Here is an 18,749-nt window from a genome sequence, read left to right as displayed (position 1 = left end):
TCCAGTTACATCAACACACGCATGCCTCCCCTTAGACCAATTGTAGATCAATACATCCATAGGTTAAAGTGTCGATTTTCCCTAATTCGGATCAGTGAGAAAATTGACAGGATTTTTTTTTTTTTTTTTTTTTTTTTTTTTTAAATTTCACAATTAAGAATCTAATTAATTTCTAATCCAACTCAACTCATGCGTTGTCATTGTGGCACTTGTCTCGACCCTTGATTTATACCCTTTAAATTGAATCTCAGCCGTTGGCTATCAAGACCGCCATGTTTTGTTATGTAGATATTCGACATGCTATAAATAAAAAGTTTTGATTCCCACTAAAATGAAAAAATAAAATAAAAAAATACTCATTTTGTCTCAAGTTTTTAGTTGCAAATAACATTATTTTTGGTCATTTTTAACCCCAGTTTAATAAAACAGTAAAAAAAAAAAACAGTTTAATAATAAAAGAAAAAGGGGAAATCTTATCATTTACAGCAAACTAACCAAACAGACCCTTTTTGTTTTGTGGGAGCAAAAACCCATAAAACCCTGAACACATAAAGTTTTAAGCTGCCCCCTCATTTCACCGGCTATGTCTCAAGGAATCCATCTCATTTCCAATACCATTCCAGGTAATAATAATAATAATGTCTTCTTCTTCTTCTTTTCATCTTTTTAACTTGTTTGTTTTCTGCAAATTTGATGTACTAGTGTTTAAAGTCTTTAACTTGATGTTCATAAAGTATGAATTTTTGTTTATGAGCTGTTTCTCGACTCGGGTGTTATTTATTTTGATGTTCTGGCATGTTTTCATTAGTTTTTATGCATTTAACTGAGAATTGGTGAATGGGCATGTGAAAATTTCATTTAAGTGGATAATGAAGTCTTTGTATTTTGTTTTTAGTTATTATTGATGGTTCCTAGTGTTGTGAAGTAATATCCGTACTTATCTACATGACAAGTTAAGCTTGTTTTTGGGTTGGAAAGAGTCGATGCCGGGTTAGTTGTTAACCCTTGAAATGTTGGCATTTACAAGATCTTAGCATACAGTTTAGACTATTACTGTAAAGAGTCGTGCTGATTCTTCATATTTTGGCTGATATTGTGATATTTCGCTGCTGTTTGTATATGGAAATGACTAATGGTGAGGGCATAAGATTTAACTTCACTTGCAAAGTAAATTTTCAGCAGTAATTGTGAACTTTGACAACAGAAGCCTTGTGAGTCACTCTTGTGTCAGTTCTGGTATCTAGGGAACTGAACAAGGTAACTCTGGGGTCCATTTTACTTTCCTGGCAATCACCTTACTACAACATTCTGTGCATCCACGGAAAAAGCAATAGAAGCTTATTTTCCTTTACTGAGTTGTTCTCAGAGGTTCACATCAACCTTGCAAAATGCACCATCTCTGGGGTTGGGAATAGGGATATCATATTAGAGATGGGCAGATGGCCAATATTTTGGTTTGCTTAGTTTTTTGTTATATAAGTTCTCTCAAAGTTTATATGAGATAGTCTTACTTTAGGCTGACTGAAATAGAATTGCGTGCCAAACAATTTCCAACAAGGAGGATGGTGTCTCATCTTAACTTTGTGGGAGCCAAATTCTTTTGGATATTGCAAGGCTAAGTTTTCTAATGCTGTATGAACCTTGGTTTTCTTGCAGGTTATGGGCGATCTGATGGGAGATGCCTTCTCTGCTCCAAAACTTCTGGAGCAGCAGCTCTATCCCCATATTCATATCGTCTCGACTGTACTTCCAATAATGAGAGCCCAGTTTATGGTTCCAAGAGGACATCTCTAACCTGTTCGGCAAACTCCAACAACCATAGAAGAAATCCCGACTTCTCCAGGCAAAACAGACAAAACTATAGTTTCTCACGCAACAAGAACAGGTCAAATATGGAGAGAGAGAAGTCTGAAAACCTTGATGAATCTGAGTATTTATCTTCTAAAAATGGACCATTGCTATCACTTTCCAGTAGCCCAAGATACCAGGCCACTGCGACGCCTGGGCCAAGGGAAAAAGAAATGTTGAACTATTCAGAAAGGTCCAAGCCCAGCTCCGAGAGCGAGCAGCAATAAAGGAGGAAAAGAAAATGGAAACCCCACAAGGACAAGGTAGGGAGACAGAAACAGTTGATTCCCTTCTTAAACTTCTAAGGAAGCACTCCGTTGAGCAAGGTAAGAGGAGAAACGGAAGTAGCAGTGGGGATTTTCCTTTGGACCAACCAGAGCAAAATAGCACCTTCGATGAAGAGCATAACACAAGCTTCTTTGAGACGAATATTAGAGCGAAAGAGGAATCCCAGGAACCCAATATGAATCCTTTCAGAAGGCCACCATCAAACTTTCGGCGTAAATCTCCTGTTCCAAGGGTCAAGTACCAACCTGTTTATTCAGTGGAAGAAAATGATAGTTCTGTCTCAATTTTGAACTCTCAGGGAAAGAGAGAGAAGGATATTGAGGAACCTGAACTTGTACTTGAACCTAAAACCCAGCTCGAGTCTGAGCTTCAACCCGACACCAAGACTGAGCCAGACCTTGAGCCTTATATTGCATCTTCAGATGTGAATGATGAAGAATTTGATGTGATGTCAGAGTCAGACTCGGAGTCAGAAGCAGAGTTCTCTGATACCGATGAAGCGTATAATGACAAAGTAGTTGAAACGCCCTCATTGAACCAACAGGCTGATTTGAGTGGACTGAAGTTACCGGAGTTGAGGGCACTTGCAAAATCTCGTGGCTTGAAAGGGTTCTACAAACTGAAGAAAAGTGAGCTTGTTGTGCTTTTAAGTGGAGACTCGGGGGCTCGGGGTGATGGTATGTCTCAGGAAAAAGCAGATGATTAGACTGGCATTACAAGCTGAGAGTCTATACCTTGTTTTTCTTATTTTGATGTCATTTCACTCGGTTCTTTTTAATTCTCAGGCACATTAAGCAGAAGATGTAATGGTTTTTTAAGAATTTTGAACCCCGTAATGAGTCAGTTGTCAGTTGTCATCTTGATGAGGTGAAGATTTTGCTACTTATTATAGTTTTATCCAATTACGAAGTAATACTGCAGTTTCTGAGTATTCACAAGCGGAAGTAACTGACCGTTACAACTGACAAGTTTCCGTTTCTAGTTTTATTCAATTACAAAGTAATACTGCAGTCATGCTCTGGTTGGAGATCTACTTCTTCTCTCTTCAGCAAGTCTGCATGCCACTTCACCTGCCAAGTATTCAGCTAAAGCACCACTCCCGCTTCTCCTTGTCCCAATGCCGTGTCATATGCAGCATCAATTTTTATACGTGTGTTGAGATTAAATCCTCATATTCCTGTTCAAACTCATGATCCAAAGTATGCAGGACACATTTGAAATTAGTAAAGTGAAAACAATTGAGTTAGAGCTTCTGTTTGTGCTGATGGATGGAGACATTTGTGCTTAAAAAAGTATTATACCCTGCTTTCCTCTGTATTAAGGTTCCACCTGACTCCCTAATCAGAGCACAAGCAGGTTTATATACCTGACTTTGCTTGTGCTCCTCATCAATTGTTCACCAAATCACAGATGATGCAAATGGGATTTTTTCACTGAGACCAACGGAAAGTTGGCAAAGCTAGCTGCGTGTATGAAAAATGACAAGGCAACTTGAATTATGTAGCGTGAATAAAAGCTGTATAAGAAATGAAAAGGCAACTTGCATGCTAAAAACTTAAAATTTGCAACTCCCCATTTTACGTACATCAATTTCGAGTATGAAACTAGATTTGGCCGCGTCAACACAAAACCCAACTCAACTACTCATAAACCTCAACACATTACTTTCAAAACTAACACATTCCAACCAACGCACAAAAGCACTTCAACTTTTCACTCAAATACACTCATCAAACTACTTAAAACCAGACCAATATACATTTTCCACAACACTAACTTCATGTGCTAACCTACACAACACACATTTTGGAAACCAAGTCCATACTCAAACCGTACTCACTGGTTATAAAACTTACTCACATGTATCCAACACACTTTTATCCCTTTACTCAAAGGATAATGACTTACATGCTGTGAACAAACTGTTTCAAGAAATTGTTGCACCTGATGTTTATTCATGGACTACTTTGTTGTCGGCTTATATCAAGGCGGGGGAGGTGGATTACGCGATTGGGATATTTGAGAGAATGCCGCTGAGGAATGTTGCTGTGTGGAATGCGGTTATAACGGGTTGTGTGGAGAAGGGGGAGGATGATATTGCTTTGGGGATGTTTCGACGAATGCTGAGGGATGGTGTAATGCCTGATCATTATACTTTTGCGAGTGTTTTGAGCTCGTCGTGTTGTTTACTGGATTTTGGGAGACAGATGCATGGTTTGGTTATTAGGAGTGGGTTTTTGGTTATAGTATCTGTGGTGAATGCTCAGCTTTCAATGTATTTTAAGTTTGAAATGTTTAAGGAGGCTTATGAAGTTTTTGAAGAAGCTAAAGGTAGGACATCTAATCAGATTACTTTTAATGCAATGATAGCTGGATTAGTGAACTTGGGAAAAGATGTGGAGGCTTTGATGGTGTTTGGGGAGATGAAAGAAGTTGGTTATGAGCGCACTGAGCTTACTTTTGTGAGTGTCATGAGCGCGTGTTCGTCTGCAAGAATGATGGAACTTGGACAACAAGTACATGCAGATGCTATCAAGATAGGTCTTGAAGGTTTTACATTAGTGAGCAATGCGACAATAAACATGTATACTAACTGTGGGAATTTGGTATCTGCTTGGTTGGTTTTTGAATTGTTGGAAGAGAAGGATCTTATCTCATGGAACTCTATAATTGAATGTTATTCTCAAGAGCATTCCTGCAGATTAGGCATCAAAACATACTTGCAAATGCAGATGGTGGGGATTAAACCTGATGAATTTACCATAGGAAGTCTGTTATCGTGCTCAGAGTTGGGAGTCACTGAGATGATTCAAGGATTGGTGGCTAAGAATGGGCTCATCTTAAATATCCAGGTTTGTAATGCATTGGTTTGTGCGTTTTCTAAGCATGGTAAGATTGAGCGTGCTTATCAGGTCTTTGCTGAGATGTCTTCTAGAAATTTGATCTCTTGGAATTCAATCATATCAGGATGTTTATTTAATGGCTTGCCAGAACTAGGATTAGAGCTATTCAGTAAATTGCAAATCTGTGACATTCAACCGAATTTTTATACACTCAGCATTATATTGAGCACTTGTGCTAGCATATCAGCTTTGAAGATTGGGAAACAAGTTCATGGCTACATACTAAGATCTCAATTCAATTCAGAAACTACATTGGAAAATGCACTCATTACCATGTATGCTAGATGTGGTGTTTTAGTTTGGTCTTCTAATGTGTTTCGAGCGATGAATGAAAAGGATGTAATCTCTTGGAACTCCATGATTGCTGCATATGCGCAGCATGGGGAAGGATGCGAAGCCATACACTGTTTTGAATCAATGCAGGAATCTGGTGTTACCAAGCCAGATCAGGCTACCTTTACTGCAGTTCTTTCTGCATGCAGCCATGCTGGTTTGGTTAAGGAGGGTCGTCAGATTTTCTCTTCGATGGTAAAAGATCACAAGATAAAACCTGGAATGGATCACTTTTCTTGCATTACAGATCTTCTAGGAAGAGCAGGTCATCTTGATGAAGCAGAAAGTTTAATAAACACTATGCCATTTCGACCAGATTCAACTATCTGGTGGGCTCTGCTCAGTTCTTGCATATCATATGCTAATGTGAGATTAGGGAAGGTGGCGGCTGGATATCTTCAGGAGTCTGAACCAGATAGCTCAGCTATTTATGTTCTTTTATCAAATCTCCATGCAGCTGCTGGCCAATGGGAAGAAGCAGCTACTGTGAGAGAACTGATGTTGAACAATAGGGTGTTGAAACAGCCTGGATGCAGTTGGATTTAGTCGCAGAATCAAGTGCATAGATTCATGGTACAAGGCAGATGAAAGTTGAGCCGTCTCGACTTGGAGAACAATGAATTAAGTGGCCAAATTTAACAGCATGGTTGGGCAATAGAGTGAATATCTGAATGGTAATGGATCAAGAGTGGCATTCCCAAAGTTAATTCTTTATACAGGGGAGATTGGAGCTCAGCATATAACCAAGAACAATCACCTTCTTTTCAGGTGAAAATAGTGTGAAAGTTGTCAGTGAATACGGTTAGGAGGCATTGATCTGGCTGCTTGTTCCTTAGAAAGCCTGCTCGACTACACGCGGTACACAACAAATGTTTTGTTAATAACAATTTGATAGTTCATAGTTAATACTGGAAGCTCATCTTTGGCGTTGGCTGTAATCTTACTGGGAAAGGAGGAGAACCATATGAAAGATCTTTATTGAGCTGGGCTGCTGGGATGATGTTGTAAAAGAACCACACTGAGTTTTTAAGGAGAGGCGGATCGAGCTCCCTCACCGTGTATAATCTTGTGTATATTAAATTATAATAATAATTCTACTCGATTGAGAAAATATAAGTGTAAAAAAAAATTGTTTGGCTCACCAAAGAAGTCCAATATAAAGAGGAGATGGGATTAGCTTTATTAACAAAGAATGTGTAAAGAACCAAAATTGATGAAATTTAAGATACGAAATTTTCCCGCACATAATTTTCTTGGGAACCTTTCCCGATTCATACAAGACTTCAAACAAAGTACATGGCAAGACTGGACTTTTTATTGCACTTTGATCTACGTGAGTTATGAAACCGCCTAGGAAGGGAAATGTGAAACGTGTAACACTTGCAATATTATCCAACAAGGAGACAGAGCATCAGAGCATACACAAACACAAAATTGAAGAAAGGCAGATGAACTCTTGTTTTCACTACTTTAGATGAGTCAAAAACTGAATCTCAATACAATGTAAGCTGATCAAAATTAAGACAATACAAACTCACACGAGTTTGCAACTTAAATTTCCATCCGCTCTTATTCGATTGAAGTAGAGCACACAAAACAGGCTCCTAAATTCGGGAATCTGCTAGAAACCATTAAACAAAGTATAACCAGGAGAATTTAACATTTTGCGCGGGTTTTCTTCAATCTGCACCAAATCTATGCTTTGTGATTCTTTGCCATTTCATCAACATCCAATTCAACTTCGATAACTGGAGAATCCCTTCGCATGCTGAATTGACTGGAATAAACATATGAAGGTTAAACAATCTCTAATACATCTGTCTAAGAAACAAACATAGAGCTGAATTGAGAGATTTAACGGAATAGTTATTACCTGTTCTGCACGGGGCCATGGTCTATGGCTGTTCGCAAGCAATATATGACTCTGCCAACAATGTCGGTCATAGGAAGAGGGCCAAATGTCCGACTATCCTTGGCTTCCTGCTTTCAAAGGAAGTCCAGAACAAGATCATCAAGAAATGTCTCAAAATACACATCTCAAAATACACATAAATCTTATCCAATCCTTCAGGGTGGTGGAAAGAAATGATGATGTGATTTATATGATCTATAATGGAGTTCGTGGATGCCAATGTAGATCTATATGTTCTTTTTGTAAATCTATACGTTGAAGTATCTATAGATATATTATTACACTTCAACAATCTTTCTTATTACTTTATTACCCAAACTCCCAAAGAGATTTTAAATAAATGAAATTTCATCACTACTTAAAACTTATCAATTTCATTATTTGCACATCACATGGATCCACGTACATCCACCAGTAGTATAATAAGATATGACACTCATCCAATTTCTATCTCAAAAAATTCCGAAATAAGTATTGTCATCTACCTTAGCTTTCACAGCTTCGTTGTCAGACACAATCCAGCATTCATCCTTCTCGAGAACAAAAGGCTCATCTTTCTCGTCACTAGAAACCATTTCGTACCCTTCAATCGCAGCTAATCTTCTGACAAGATAGTCATCTGGTTTCTCAGGATCTTTTACCAAAACAACATCTCCAACAAAAACACGCCTGTTATAAAAAAAAAACTATAAGCATAAGGAAAGCTACCAACAAAAATGAACCAGCAAAAAGCAAAACGAACTTCGAAATATTGCATAGGATAATCTGATGATATCAGATGAAAGACAAAGTATGCTTGACAGCTGAAACCAAGAAATCCTCATTAAAGTAGCTTTGAATGCCAGCTCTGCAGCTTAAACATTAAAACAGTATAAAGGGGCTTTTGTTGTTCCAACTTTAAAAAAACACTTCAGTGGGATTGTTGTTGTTTTGAAGGTGTTGGTGCAAAGCAAGAAGAGGCTGATCTAGCTATAAAGAATCCATTGCATTGGTTGTCCAAAGCAGGGTAAGATAAATGTCCATATTTGTCTAAGATATAGACCCCTGAAAACGAATTATATCAGAAAATTGCCAAAAATCAAAAGCCAGTCCTGATTTTGAGAAAGGGAGATAATATGAGTGGAGATACATCGGAGATATCTGTATCGAGTTCCCCAAAAACTGTTCTATATTGCTGATATTTATTCATATATATATTGGATATTCTAAGCTTGGTCTAAAAGTATTCAGAGAGTATACTTTTGAGTTCTTAGAAACCAAGTGGGACCAGGTGCTGCTAACAGATACCAGGTAGGGTTTGGTGTATTCTCTCTCTCCTTTAACTTTCTACTCAGAGGTTTATTTGACTAACTTTTTTTTTGAATAACCTAATTCTTGTTTCACGGAGCAAAAGGAAAAATGAAAGAAAGAGATGGCAACCATCAAATGAAACAACTTATCGATGCTGTTTAATGAATTACAGTAGCTATAATCAGCTTAGAGTTGGCCATATGAAAAGTAGGACATAACCAAGATGAGCCACCTTAAACAATAAAAGTTAAACTTGTAATATACATCACTATAATAGAACAGTATAATTTATTTTCTGCAGAGATGATGCATTTAATTTTTTCAAAACACAGTTGAAGATATTATACCAACAGCAAATATTCTGAATATTTAACTTTCACAACCACATTACGTTGTATCTAGCAATTTGTTGAACAATCAAAGAATAAATCTATCTAACAATAACTGATATTTCTGTTTTCAATATTAAAATGGGTGAGTGAAATTACGTTGGATCTGCATGTGGTAGTTTCCTAACAAGAAGAGTTCCCCCCTGTGCTCCTATGGTAGGGGCCATCTCTTCTCCTTTGTTCCAATGATGCAAATACGTCAGTTTTCCCTGAAATAGATTTCTCCAGATCGTGTCACTTAAGTCCCTGTTAGTTATTTGACCAACTTTATAGCTCTGCATCACAGCAACGACTTAGTCATGCTACTTCTAAGCAAACCAGTAACCTCCAATAAGATGAGATTCAAAAACAACACACTGTCTACAATAAACAGTAAAATGATTCAGCATGAACAAAAGGCAGGAGGCATGATAGAATAATAAATAAGTCCTTGGGTCATCAACCAAGAGCAAGGCATTAATAACAAAATTTCACATTCTTTTTCAAACAGTAATAGATAATCTTATTATATATAGCCAATTGAAAGTTACACAGATTGGAAGACTATGCTATTTCAGACATTGAAGATACATCATACATGAGATTGGCATTGGTCATCCTGAGGCCCTGAGCTGTTATGGCCACTGTGACTTTTGACTGAATAAAATTTACAGCTTATCCAAACATAAAAATGTGTGTTTTGAGATGCAAACAATACAAGGAAGAGAAAAAAAAAAAAAAAAAAGGTAATCAAATGATAACTAAACAATCAGGACTTCTCTCATCTCATGAACGACACCCAACTGAAAATAAAGTGCTCAAAAGGAATTACCCTGCGTCTCCACTTGAATTTTGACCCAAAAAATAATACACCCTTAAACTACAATATTACCTACTCCAAACACACACCGCCACCCCCTCAAAACTTATCTTGTTCCATTCCAATCAAATACACCACATCACCCCAAATCATCTCAAGTACCACAAAGCTAGTAACTCTTTCACTGACTATGGCATATGGGCAAACCTTAAACCAATCATAATCATAAAAAAGCTGCATCTAGTAACTCGCATTTCAAAAAACAATGAGAGATTGTACTCAACCAACAAAACAAACCTAAGAAATCTAAAACCTACCCATTTCAGGACTCATCATATATGTCAACTATTCACATTCACCCAGTCAAAAGACTGATCCCTTTTATCTCTTAAAATGCCCATTTGGCAAAAAAAAATCCAAACTTTAATCTAACTCCATTACAATCAACTAAAAAAACGAATACCCACCAACTAACAAGCCTACATATCAACAAAAACACACTCAATCCATGAAAATCACCATAAATCAACAACCCCTTTACACCAAAACAGTAAATTTCATTCATCAAAGCATAAAAAAACACCCCGAACAAAACCAAATTAAAAAAAAAAAAAAAAATTACCTTCCAACTAAGAGAAGCAGAGTATTCAAGCTTGCTAGCTAAGTACCGAAACCAAGTCCCATAAGAAACCATTTGCCCACCACTACACTTTTGTTAATAATATCAGCTTCAAAATCTTGCCATGAAAAAATAATCAAAACATCAAAAAGCCCCCTTTTTATTTCTCCTTCCTCAAAATTACCCGAAAACAACTTTCTGTTTTACAGCAAAAAAAATAAATAAATAAAAGACTTGTATAGCAAAATGAGTTTTGATGTGGAGTAATATGGACTGTTGATGTGTGGGTCCTACTTGGTAAGAGATTTAATCGAGACCGTTTAGTTTTATTAGAGTGGAATAAAGGGAGGTTGGAGAGACACGTGGACAAATATAGATCTATATGCCCTGATGTGACTTGTGAGGATAAGTCATACATACTTGTAGGTTTTGTTTTTTCTCTCGGCAAATTTTTTGTTTTCGGAAAATAACTTCATATGCAAATGGCATGTGTTAAAATATCAAAGTGCTTCTATATGCCATTTTTGCATAACTTGGGTATGTGAGTATGTCCAGTTGCCATCATGTTATGTGTTACGTTCACTAGCAGATTTGGCAGGTGAGACAGCAAATTACTTAGAACTCTACAGTCACATGAACACGCCAATAAAAATGTCTGACAGTGCAGGAATTTCGTCTGCTGTACACTACAGTAGTAACATTGGCAATAAGGAATGAAGCAATAAAAAATTAAATAATTAAATAAAAGCTTGTCCTACAAAATTGCTTGAGCTTCAGAAAGAAATGAAGACTGGCCTCAACTTCTCTTTCAGAATGCAAAGATGGTTGTTTCTATATTCATTATGTAGTCGGGAGTGGCTTTATTTTCATTCCAACCTTTTCTCCCTTATTTTTTATCATTTAAGTCAGGATCCGATATTAAAGAAGATGTCACTGACTCTTCTGCTGTCGAAGACGAAGACGCTGCACTGACAGATGATCTGGATACAGAAGCTTCTGTATCTTGGTTATTGTACTTCTGCAGCACTCTGCTACTGTTCTCTCTCCACCAGTCTCCTGCTTGCTGCTCATTGAACCTTCGTTTGCTACAGACACATTGGATGTGCTTATGATTAATTACAGATAAATAGGAAATCAATTAAACTAGAAATGAACACTAATAAGAGCTAATCAAAATATTGCTTACCACAAAATTACTGAATACACTTGTATCATTGCTTTGTATAGCTCTACTCAGAATAGTAAAATTATGCAGTTGATAATGCACAACAGCTAGTATGAAGAAAATATACAAAACACATATTCCATAAACCACAAGTTTTCCCTTGTCTCTTTGTTTATTTTCCCTTTTTCACTTTTAACTTGAATTGTTTTCATGGAATTCACAGGTTTGGAGACCAACAAATGGATCACCAAACTTGATGGTCAGACGCAGAATCATAGGACGATGTGGTAGCCTCCAATGGTTAGTTAGTCGATTCATTAGTTTTTCCTTATTCAGAGTCAGACACTCGATATGCAGTAAGTTTTATCAGTAAAAATCAAACATATCGTGTTTGTAAAGAGCATAGGATACCAAGAAGGTATTAATTCTATTTGAACCAACCGAAGAGGATTGGAACTTTCAGTTTGGGATTGAGAAGAATATAGGTATACGAGTGGATTGAATTAGTCATTCATAAACATAATCTAAAATCAATGAACATTCATAGTATAGAAGTAAGGAAACTCAACTATAACACATGGTAACACTGTATCCCTTTTGTAATGATGAAGAAACTAATTAGGTCAGTAAGTACCTGAATCTAACTCGTTTGAATAACTTAGTGCCATTCGCAAGTTGAACAAGTGTTATATACACACCAGGTTCAAATTGCTCAATCAATGGTCTTTGTCCTTCATTGCTTGCGGTTGGAACTCTTGGTTTGCTGGAACTGTTCTCAACGCTTTGGTGAGAGCCAGCCTCCTCGCTATGAGAACCAGACAGTCCATTGCTTTCAGCACTCTGTGATAGGTCAGCAGCAACTGCAGTATTAGCAGTGTCATCCATCTTCTGAACTTGTATGTTAGCAGAGGATGTACTGACTAGCTGAAGTTTATCAAGCAAAAAAATTTCTTCAGGTTCTAAACAGTCGCTTGGCAATGAAATAGAAACTTCTGAAGCGTCATTTTCCTTTGTATTAAACAAGAATTCTAGTTTGATATGCAGCGCTTTGAAGTTCACACCATCATAAACCTCAGGAGGTAATTTCTCCGTCATAGCCTTTAACTGATTGACATGCAAGAAAATGATATAGTTAGGAGGAGCTGGTATAAAAAGAACAGAAAGAATGTGGAACTGGGTTACACATAAAAATGATTACATATCCATCAGGATAACATTCACCACTAAGCCACCAAAAATTACATAGCAATATGGATTTGGCTTTTAAAAACGAAAATATAAAAAATAAAAATAAACTAACAAATAAAATATATCGAGGATGAAAAAATAACTGGTGGCTATTGATATGGCTATAAAAGTTGAATAGCATGCATTGATATGTAGCATGTATGCTAGCAAGTTTATTTCTTCTGAGAAAGAAGTTATCCACTTTCTATGGGAAATCTTTCGCGTGAACCTCTTCTTTATGCTAGTATTTAATTCTTGAGAAGACTACCATTTCTGCTTTTAAGAATGTGCAAGTGCATTGCAGTATTACCTTGTGGATGGCAATTAGGATCTAGGGTTGCTTGACTTTCGCGGAGCCTGCTTCATATGTTTTCCCTTATTTATATGCTGAGTTGCATGAACGCTAGTTACAGGATTTAAGTTTGTGTAAGGGCGTCCATTTTCTACAAACCTAAAAGAGTAGATTCATAAACTCTGCCTTCGAGTAAATTAGGAGGAAAAAGTATCAATCCTATGAGATGTACGATGTGAAGATTATAATGATTAGTTTGTCTTTATTTCAAAAGTATCACTTATATAAAGTAGTATTTAACTCCAGATAAGGGCCGCATTATCATAATGCAACTGCTGCATGGCTCATCCCATTCTCTCATATTCTTGATCTTTTCTCTTTCTTATTTCTGCTTTTGATTATATACAGTTCAGCATATGATTGATGTGGAATTGGTATTGAACAGGGAGATCTAGAAAAATAATTTCTATCTCCAAACCAATGCTTCACAAAAGCTGGTCTCAGCTTACCAGTGCGGCCTGCAATTACTAGAAACCTTAAGGTTTCATATTGATGCACCCACACCATACAAAATCCCTGTGGTACGCCTCGCTTGGTGAAATACGTTGTTGGTTTTAATAGCCTGTGTAAAGGTGGCAACAGATCCATAAGTTTTCCACAAACACTTCGTGTTTGAGTTATGTTCAAATCATTGGACTGCCTACAACAAGATAACCTGTTCACTGTAGTTTTTCATCCTTGGACTGCCTTTTCTCCTCTTTTACATATAGAAAAGGTCACTGGATGAGGGTTTCTATCAGTAGGATATTGTTTGAAATTCAGAATCCACAAAAACGCCACCTAATTTGATGGAGGATACTTCTCCTCCTCTTCCTCTTTCTTGGAAGGTCTTTTCCCTTTTCCCAATTAAAAAAGAAAAAGGGAAAAACTTAATCGATGTTGCTACATGCTAGGAGGTGAATTATAATCTTATCATAAAGGATAAAATTAATCGGGTTGATTTTATAAGTCCCTTACCACTTATCATCACTGTAAGTGATAGACCACTTTTTTTGGATGTTTGTTTTTCAGCTACTTATAAGTAGTAGACCTTTTATTTTGGTATATTTTGCTACTTATAAGTGCCAAAAATGTAAGTAGAAAAACTTGACTTTCACAAACATACAAGTTGCAAGCACTTATAAGTAGCAAAAAACAAACACCCCCCTAAGCCTTCAACTCACATTAGTCAAACCTGATGGAAATCACGGAACCAACTACCTGGAATGAACAGAAAATTCATTTTTGACAGGACAAAAGTGGGACAAGAAGTAAACCAACCTAGACTTACAGATCCTGATATGATTGCTGGAAAAAAAAGAATCATTTTTAATGTCATGAGAACTCAGGTTAGTAGGGTTAGTGCTCAACAAACTGGGAATTGCTGGATCAGTCGTTACCCTGTGATAAATGTTGATTGAGTCTATCAGTGGTGTGAAAGTTGTCTAATGTTAATCCTGGGTAGAACACCTTGCCAGAGCACTATGCAGCATTATGTGCTTTATGCTGGAGGTTTGAATCACTGGAGCATTGTCAAATGAGTCTCGGGACTCTGACAAAATTAAGGAAACACGACGGGGGTCCTCCTAGTCCTCCAACTCCTCCACACATTTAAGATGGATCAGAGGTGACTCTTGGAGGGTGTGAAACCTATATAAAGTTGGAATCCCTCTTCTCCAATATCTCTCTGAATGGATATTATAATGCTGATGCTTTTTTTTTGTATGCTTTTGCTACATCACGCAAACTTTCCACTTACATATTTATTATAAATAAATAATAAAAAAAAATGTGAGATATCTAATGATCTGTCTTCTTGAAGCAGGGGATGTTTTAGGGAATCAAACATGGACCAACTATATAAAGAAGTTACTAAGTAGATTGAATTGAGAATAAAATACCTGGGTTGTGATAGACTTAAGCACTTCCTTGGCTTCTGTGAGCTTGGAAGAATTCTGTTCAGCCAAAGAAGCAGCTTCTTGAGCTCTAACTTCGGATTTGTGTAACTCGACGTCTTGAATTTCAGACTTCTGTCTCAAACTTTTAAGCTAAAGATAACAACACAAATACGCAATCAATAAAGACTAGAGAGACAAAACCAACAGCATTAGAATTCTGAGAGAGATCTCGTTACTCACCTCGTTTTGCAAGTTAAAGATTTCTAGGTTCAAGAGTTCGTTCGTCTTTTTTAGGGTATCAACAGCACTCTTTGAAAAAGCATGAACTGGAGAGCGTGGAGGGCTTGGCTTTCTTGAGTATGGTGAAGCAGGTCTTGTGTTCAGTGTTGGCTGAGGAATTGAAGTAGAAACCGGTGTTGAAGCATCTTGAAGTGCACTAAATCTACTAGGGAAAGCAATATCTTTCAGCTGTAAGAGCGATGGAACTAGAGAAGCTCGTATTACGGAAAAAGAATCAGATTTCCCATCTTTTACTGACTTAACCTCGAGGTATTTCACTGGTTCCACACTGGGAGACAATAGAACTTTTGAAGAGCGTGCATCAATCCCATCAAATCTCCCCCTGTTTTCTACTGATCGTTGAGGTGTGACACTCCTCCTAGTAAAAGCAGAGGTGTTACCATCTTCAGTTGCTTTTAGTTTTGCATAACAAGGATCACATACGCGGTACGGTTTGTCAGGAGTTGGAGCTAATGCAGCTCGCAGTGTTTTTTTGGAACTGCAAGAATGGCAGTATACTAGGCCGCAGTTGTAACAATTACGCCTCTTTCTAGTAAAACCAAACGCTTGTCGACATCCAGAGCAGAATGATTGATCTGCCCCAGATACCCACTTATGGATGCATATACTTGTAGTAAAGTTGGAGCCACAGCATACACTTTTCACGAGCTTATCTTTTAGTGCTTCAACTAGAGTTGGAGCTTTTCGATCTTCCATGTCACCATGTCCTAATCTTCCATTGGCACCCCTACCCCAAGTGAATACTTCGTTTCTTGTTGTTAGGACGGCAACATGGTATGCACCACACGAAATCTCTTCAATAAACTGACCCGTTAATTTGTCTTTTACCAAACAGGGTATCTTGCCATCGCATGCTGGATTTCCAACTTCACCATATACATTACTCCCCATGGTAAAAACATGTCCAGATATTGTCAGAGCAACAGTAACATTATGTCCACATGAAACCTGTTGGAAATTATAATCATTAAGTGATGAAATAAAAGTGGGGATCAGGCGTGCTTCTTTGTCTCCATGACCCAACCGGTGTTTGTCACCATCACCCCAGGTGAACAATTTGTTCAATGAATTTTCTCCAGTTTGTTCTATTACCTCTACTATTGCGGCAGTATGCCATACTCCACATGCAACCTTAACTGTCTTTAGTCCACTCAAAGTTTCAACCTCCCTTGGGTATGTAACACTATCTCGATTCCCATGGCCCAAAACACCGAATGTTCCATCACCGAATGTAAATAACTTTCCATTAGAAGTTGCCAGTGCGGAATGCCATGTGCCGCACGCAATGGACAAAACTTGAAGTCCTTCCAGTGGACCAGAAACTCTCTTCGGTAACCAATGATTGATGTCAGTGGTATGGCCAAGAGCTGCACTCAGGGTACCATCCCCCCAAATAAACAAATCACCAGCCACAGATGTAGCACATGTGTGATACTCACCACATGCAACATATTCCACTTGGTTAACTGCTAAAAATTCAACAAGTTGTGGGCGGCTGAAATCTTTATCAATGCCATGTCCAAGCCTCCCTCTAGATTCCTCTCCCCAAGTGAAAACCTCTCCTTGCCTTGTAACAAGAGCCGCATGTCTAACACCACAAGCAATCTGATGAACATCTAAAACCACATTTGACTTTAAGGGCTTGGGAAGTAGCACATCAGTTTTTGAAAGGTGAGGACTCCCAGAATTATTAGTTATCCCGTCAGACCAGACTGCGCCCCAGACATACACGTCCCCCAAAGACTCCGTGTCATCTGGTCCTGAACCTTGACTTGAAACACTAAAGCGAAAACCATCTGTACTTGTTCTGGACATACTTGCACGAACTGAGCCCACATCTGAGCCTGTCAAGTCCTTTGTGTTAAAGACTACAGGGAAGACTTAGGAATGACGACCATTTTGAAGAATGTCTCCACCATCAAGGACCTGAATAATTTACAGGCACAAAAAACTTAAATCATCTACAGTGCAGTCGTACTCAGAGACAAACACACTGCAATTATCAGCAGATTTTGGTGATTACTCATCGGGGCTTCAGTGCACTGTGTGAATCTGTGGTGGTTGTGGAGATAAAATAAGATAAATGACTTTATATGGAAGGGTGTCATTGCATAAAGTACTAGACTATTATTTCCATCATAGAATTTCGGTTCTTCTTCCTCCAATCTTAAATTATCAGCAGTCACCTTGTGAAATATCCATTCTTGATGGAATTTAGTCCATTTCTTCATTTCCACTGATTTAGTTTGTACATATATACTGGGTGACAATGTGCATTTGATGCTATTACACATAACGTTCATCATTAACAAATCACAATATCAACTCAATTCATAATAAAGATTTAATTTTTAACATGAGAGAAACAAAATGAGAACTCACTTGCTATATTATCACGTTCAGAATCTCACAGAACAAATTGCAATGACTTCTAACAGCACCCAATATAAAAATATACCGCAATGTATTAACTTTTGATCTAACAAATCAACATGTTCCATTCAGATCAAACGCCATTTTTCTTCCATGGAGTATTATGATTAGTTTGCATGGAGAAAAATGAGACTATTCTTTTTCTCAACTCAGGAGATTTGAGCAGGTGTTTGGTCCTACAAAGCCAAGCCGAAAAGCAAGTTTACATTACTGTCCTTTCTTCAGTCTTTATTTTATTAATGGCTTTTTATAATTACAGCAACTCATTTAGGGTATTGTTGGGAATAAGAAAAAGAGGCCCAAATAATACGTGGGAGAAGTTTTGGCTGACTTCACTCACTCCTAAACAGGGCTTAATTTGATAAACAAGTTTTTTCTTTTCCCATTTTTTTATGAAAAAAAAATATATGGTAAATTATTTGTTATAAGTTTATTTGTGATGATTTTTTTACCGTGGATGATATTTTTCCTGGGTGGCATCATTCTTAAGAAAGAAAGAATTATCATAAGTTTGCCAAATTGCCAATACTTGACATAAATAAATAAAAAAGGGTTTTCCATAAATACCCCCACAAATTTTCCAAGAGCGCCACTTTTCTTATTGTAAACAAACATACCTTTAAAAGTAATAAAGACACCACCCTACCTCACCAAAAAAAAAAAAAAAAAAAAACAAAACAAACAAACAAACAAATGCTATAGTTTTCGCTTCCACAACTCCACTACTATATTTCTTTATCATGCTTTCCTTCGATTGAAAGGGAAAAAAAATAGTTTTTATTTATGTAGAATAAAATAATATTTCAATTAATTAAAAGGTTGATGATGACTTTCAAATAAATCAAAAATGTTTTGCCTAACGTGTTTAAACTGAGATTCACCTCCTATGGTTGCAATCAAATTGCCATTGACAATAATTTGTAATTTAGAGATTATGCGATTTTTCCGAGAAATTGGTTGAGTGAGAAATAGAATAGAAAAAGATATTAATAACAATAACAATGACAATGATAA

The 18,749-nt window shown here is 37.2% G+C and overlaps 4 protein-coding genes and 1 long non-coding RNA gene across 12 annotated transcripts; 2 read left to right on the top strand and 3 right to left on the bottom strand.

Annotated features, from left to right (window-relative positions):
* Positions 1–479: 479 nt before the first annotated feature.
* LOC147505883 (rho-N domain-containing protein 1, chloroplastic-like) lies at positions 480–3,067 on the top strand. The gene is given in 3 exon segments (XM_086558272.1): positions 480–623; positions 1,657–2,019; positions 2,022–3,067. Coding segments are annotated over 3 exon segments (1,224 nt in total). The 5' UTR covers positions 480–583; the 3' UTR covers positions 2,843–3,067.
* A 550-nt stretch (positions 3,068–3,617) lies between these two features.
* Positions 3,618–6,356, top strand: LOC147505882 (Tetratricopeptide repeat (TPR)-like superfamily protein). Its single transcript, XM_086558271.1, has one exon. The coding sequence runs from the start codon at positions 3,735–3,737 to the stop codon at positions 5,916–5,918; it is 2,184 nt and encodes a 727-aa protein (XP_086414397.1). The 5' UTR covers positions 3,618–3,734; the 3' UTR covers positions 5,919–6,356.
* A 450-nt stretch (positions 6,357–6,806) lies between these two features.
* LOC147505880 (mitochondrial ATP-independent inner membrane protease subunit 2-like) lies at positions 6,807–10,827 on the bottom strand. Of its 8 annotated transcripts, none has more exons than XM_086558274.1 (5): positions 10,385–10,827; positions 9,063–9,238; positions 7,770–7,953; positions 7,246–7,352; positions 6,807–7,149 (listed from the first exon to the last, which is right to left on the bottom strand). In XM_086558274.1, exons 1-5 carry the CDS (start codon positions 10,454–10,456, stop codon positions 7,068–7,070), a joined length of 621 nt encoding a protein of 206 aa, XP_086414400.1. In that variant the 5' UTR covers positions 10,457–10,827; the 3' UTR covers positions 6,807–7,067. The 8 variants fall into 8 exon arrangements, with proteins under 8 accessions (XP_086414400.1, XP_086414403.1, XP_086414399.1 ...); XM_086558277.1 differs by having other exon boundaries at positions 7,246–7,355; positions 9,063–9,323; positions 10,385–10,766; XM_086558273.1 differs by having other exon boundaries at positions 7,246–7,355; positions 10,385–10,624.
* Positions 9,442–9,969, bottom strand: LOC147505881 (uncharacterized). The gene is made up of 2 exons (XR_015193505.1): positions 9,850–9,969; positions 9,442–9,616 (listed from the first exon to the last, which is right to left on the bottom strand). It is a non-coding gene; the product is annotated as an uncharacterized LOC147505881 (long non-coding RNA).
* A 144-nt stretch (positions 10,828–10,971) lies between the features above and the next one.
* On the bottom strand, positions 10,972–17,958 carry LOC147505879 (PH, RCC1 and FYVE domains-containing protein 1-like). Its single transcript, XM_086558270.1, has 5 exons — positions 17,685–17,958; positions 15,243–17,228; positions 15,006–15,152; positions 12,181–12,650; positions 10,972–11,466 (listed from the first exon to the last, which is right to left on the bottom strand). Exons 2-5 carry the CDS (start codon positions 17,115–17,117, stop codon positions 11,268–11,270), a joined length of 2,691 nt encoding a protein of 896 aa, XP_086414396.1. The 5' UTR covers positions 17,118–17,228; positions 17,685–17,958; the 3' UTR covers positions 10,972–11,267.
* Between the last annotated feature and the right edge of the window lie 791 nt (positions 17,959–18,749).

Source organism: Coptis chinensis, chromosome 4, assembly GCF_015680905.1.
Source record: "Coptis chinensis isolate HL-2020 chromosome 4, ASM1568090v1, whole genome shotgun sequence".
NCBI lineage: Eukaryota > Viridiplantae > Streptophyta > Magnoliopsida > Ranunculales > Ranunculaceae > Coptis > Coptis chinensis.
The sequence above is the reverse complement of the archived record's forward strand: the minus strand, read 5'-3'. Positions and strand labels throughout refer to the sequence as shown.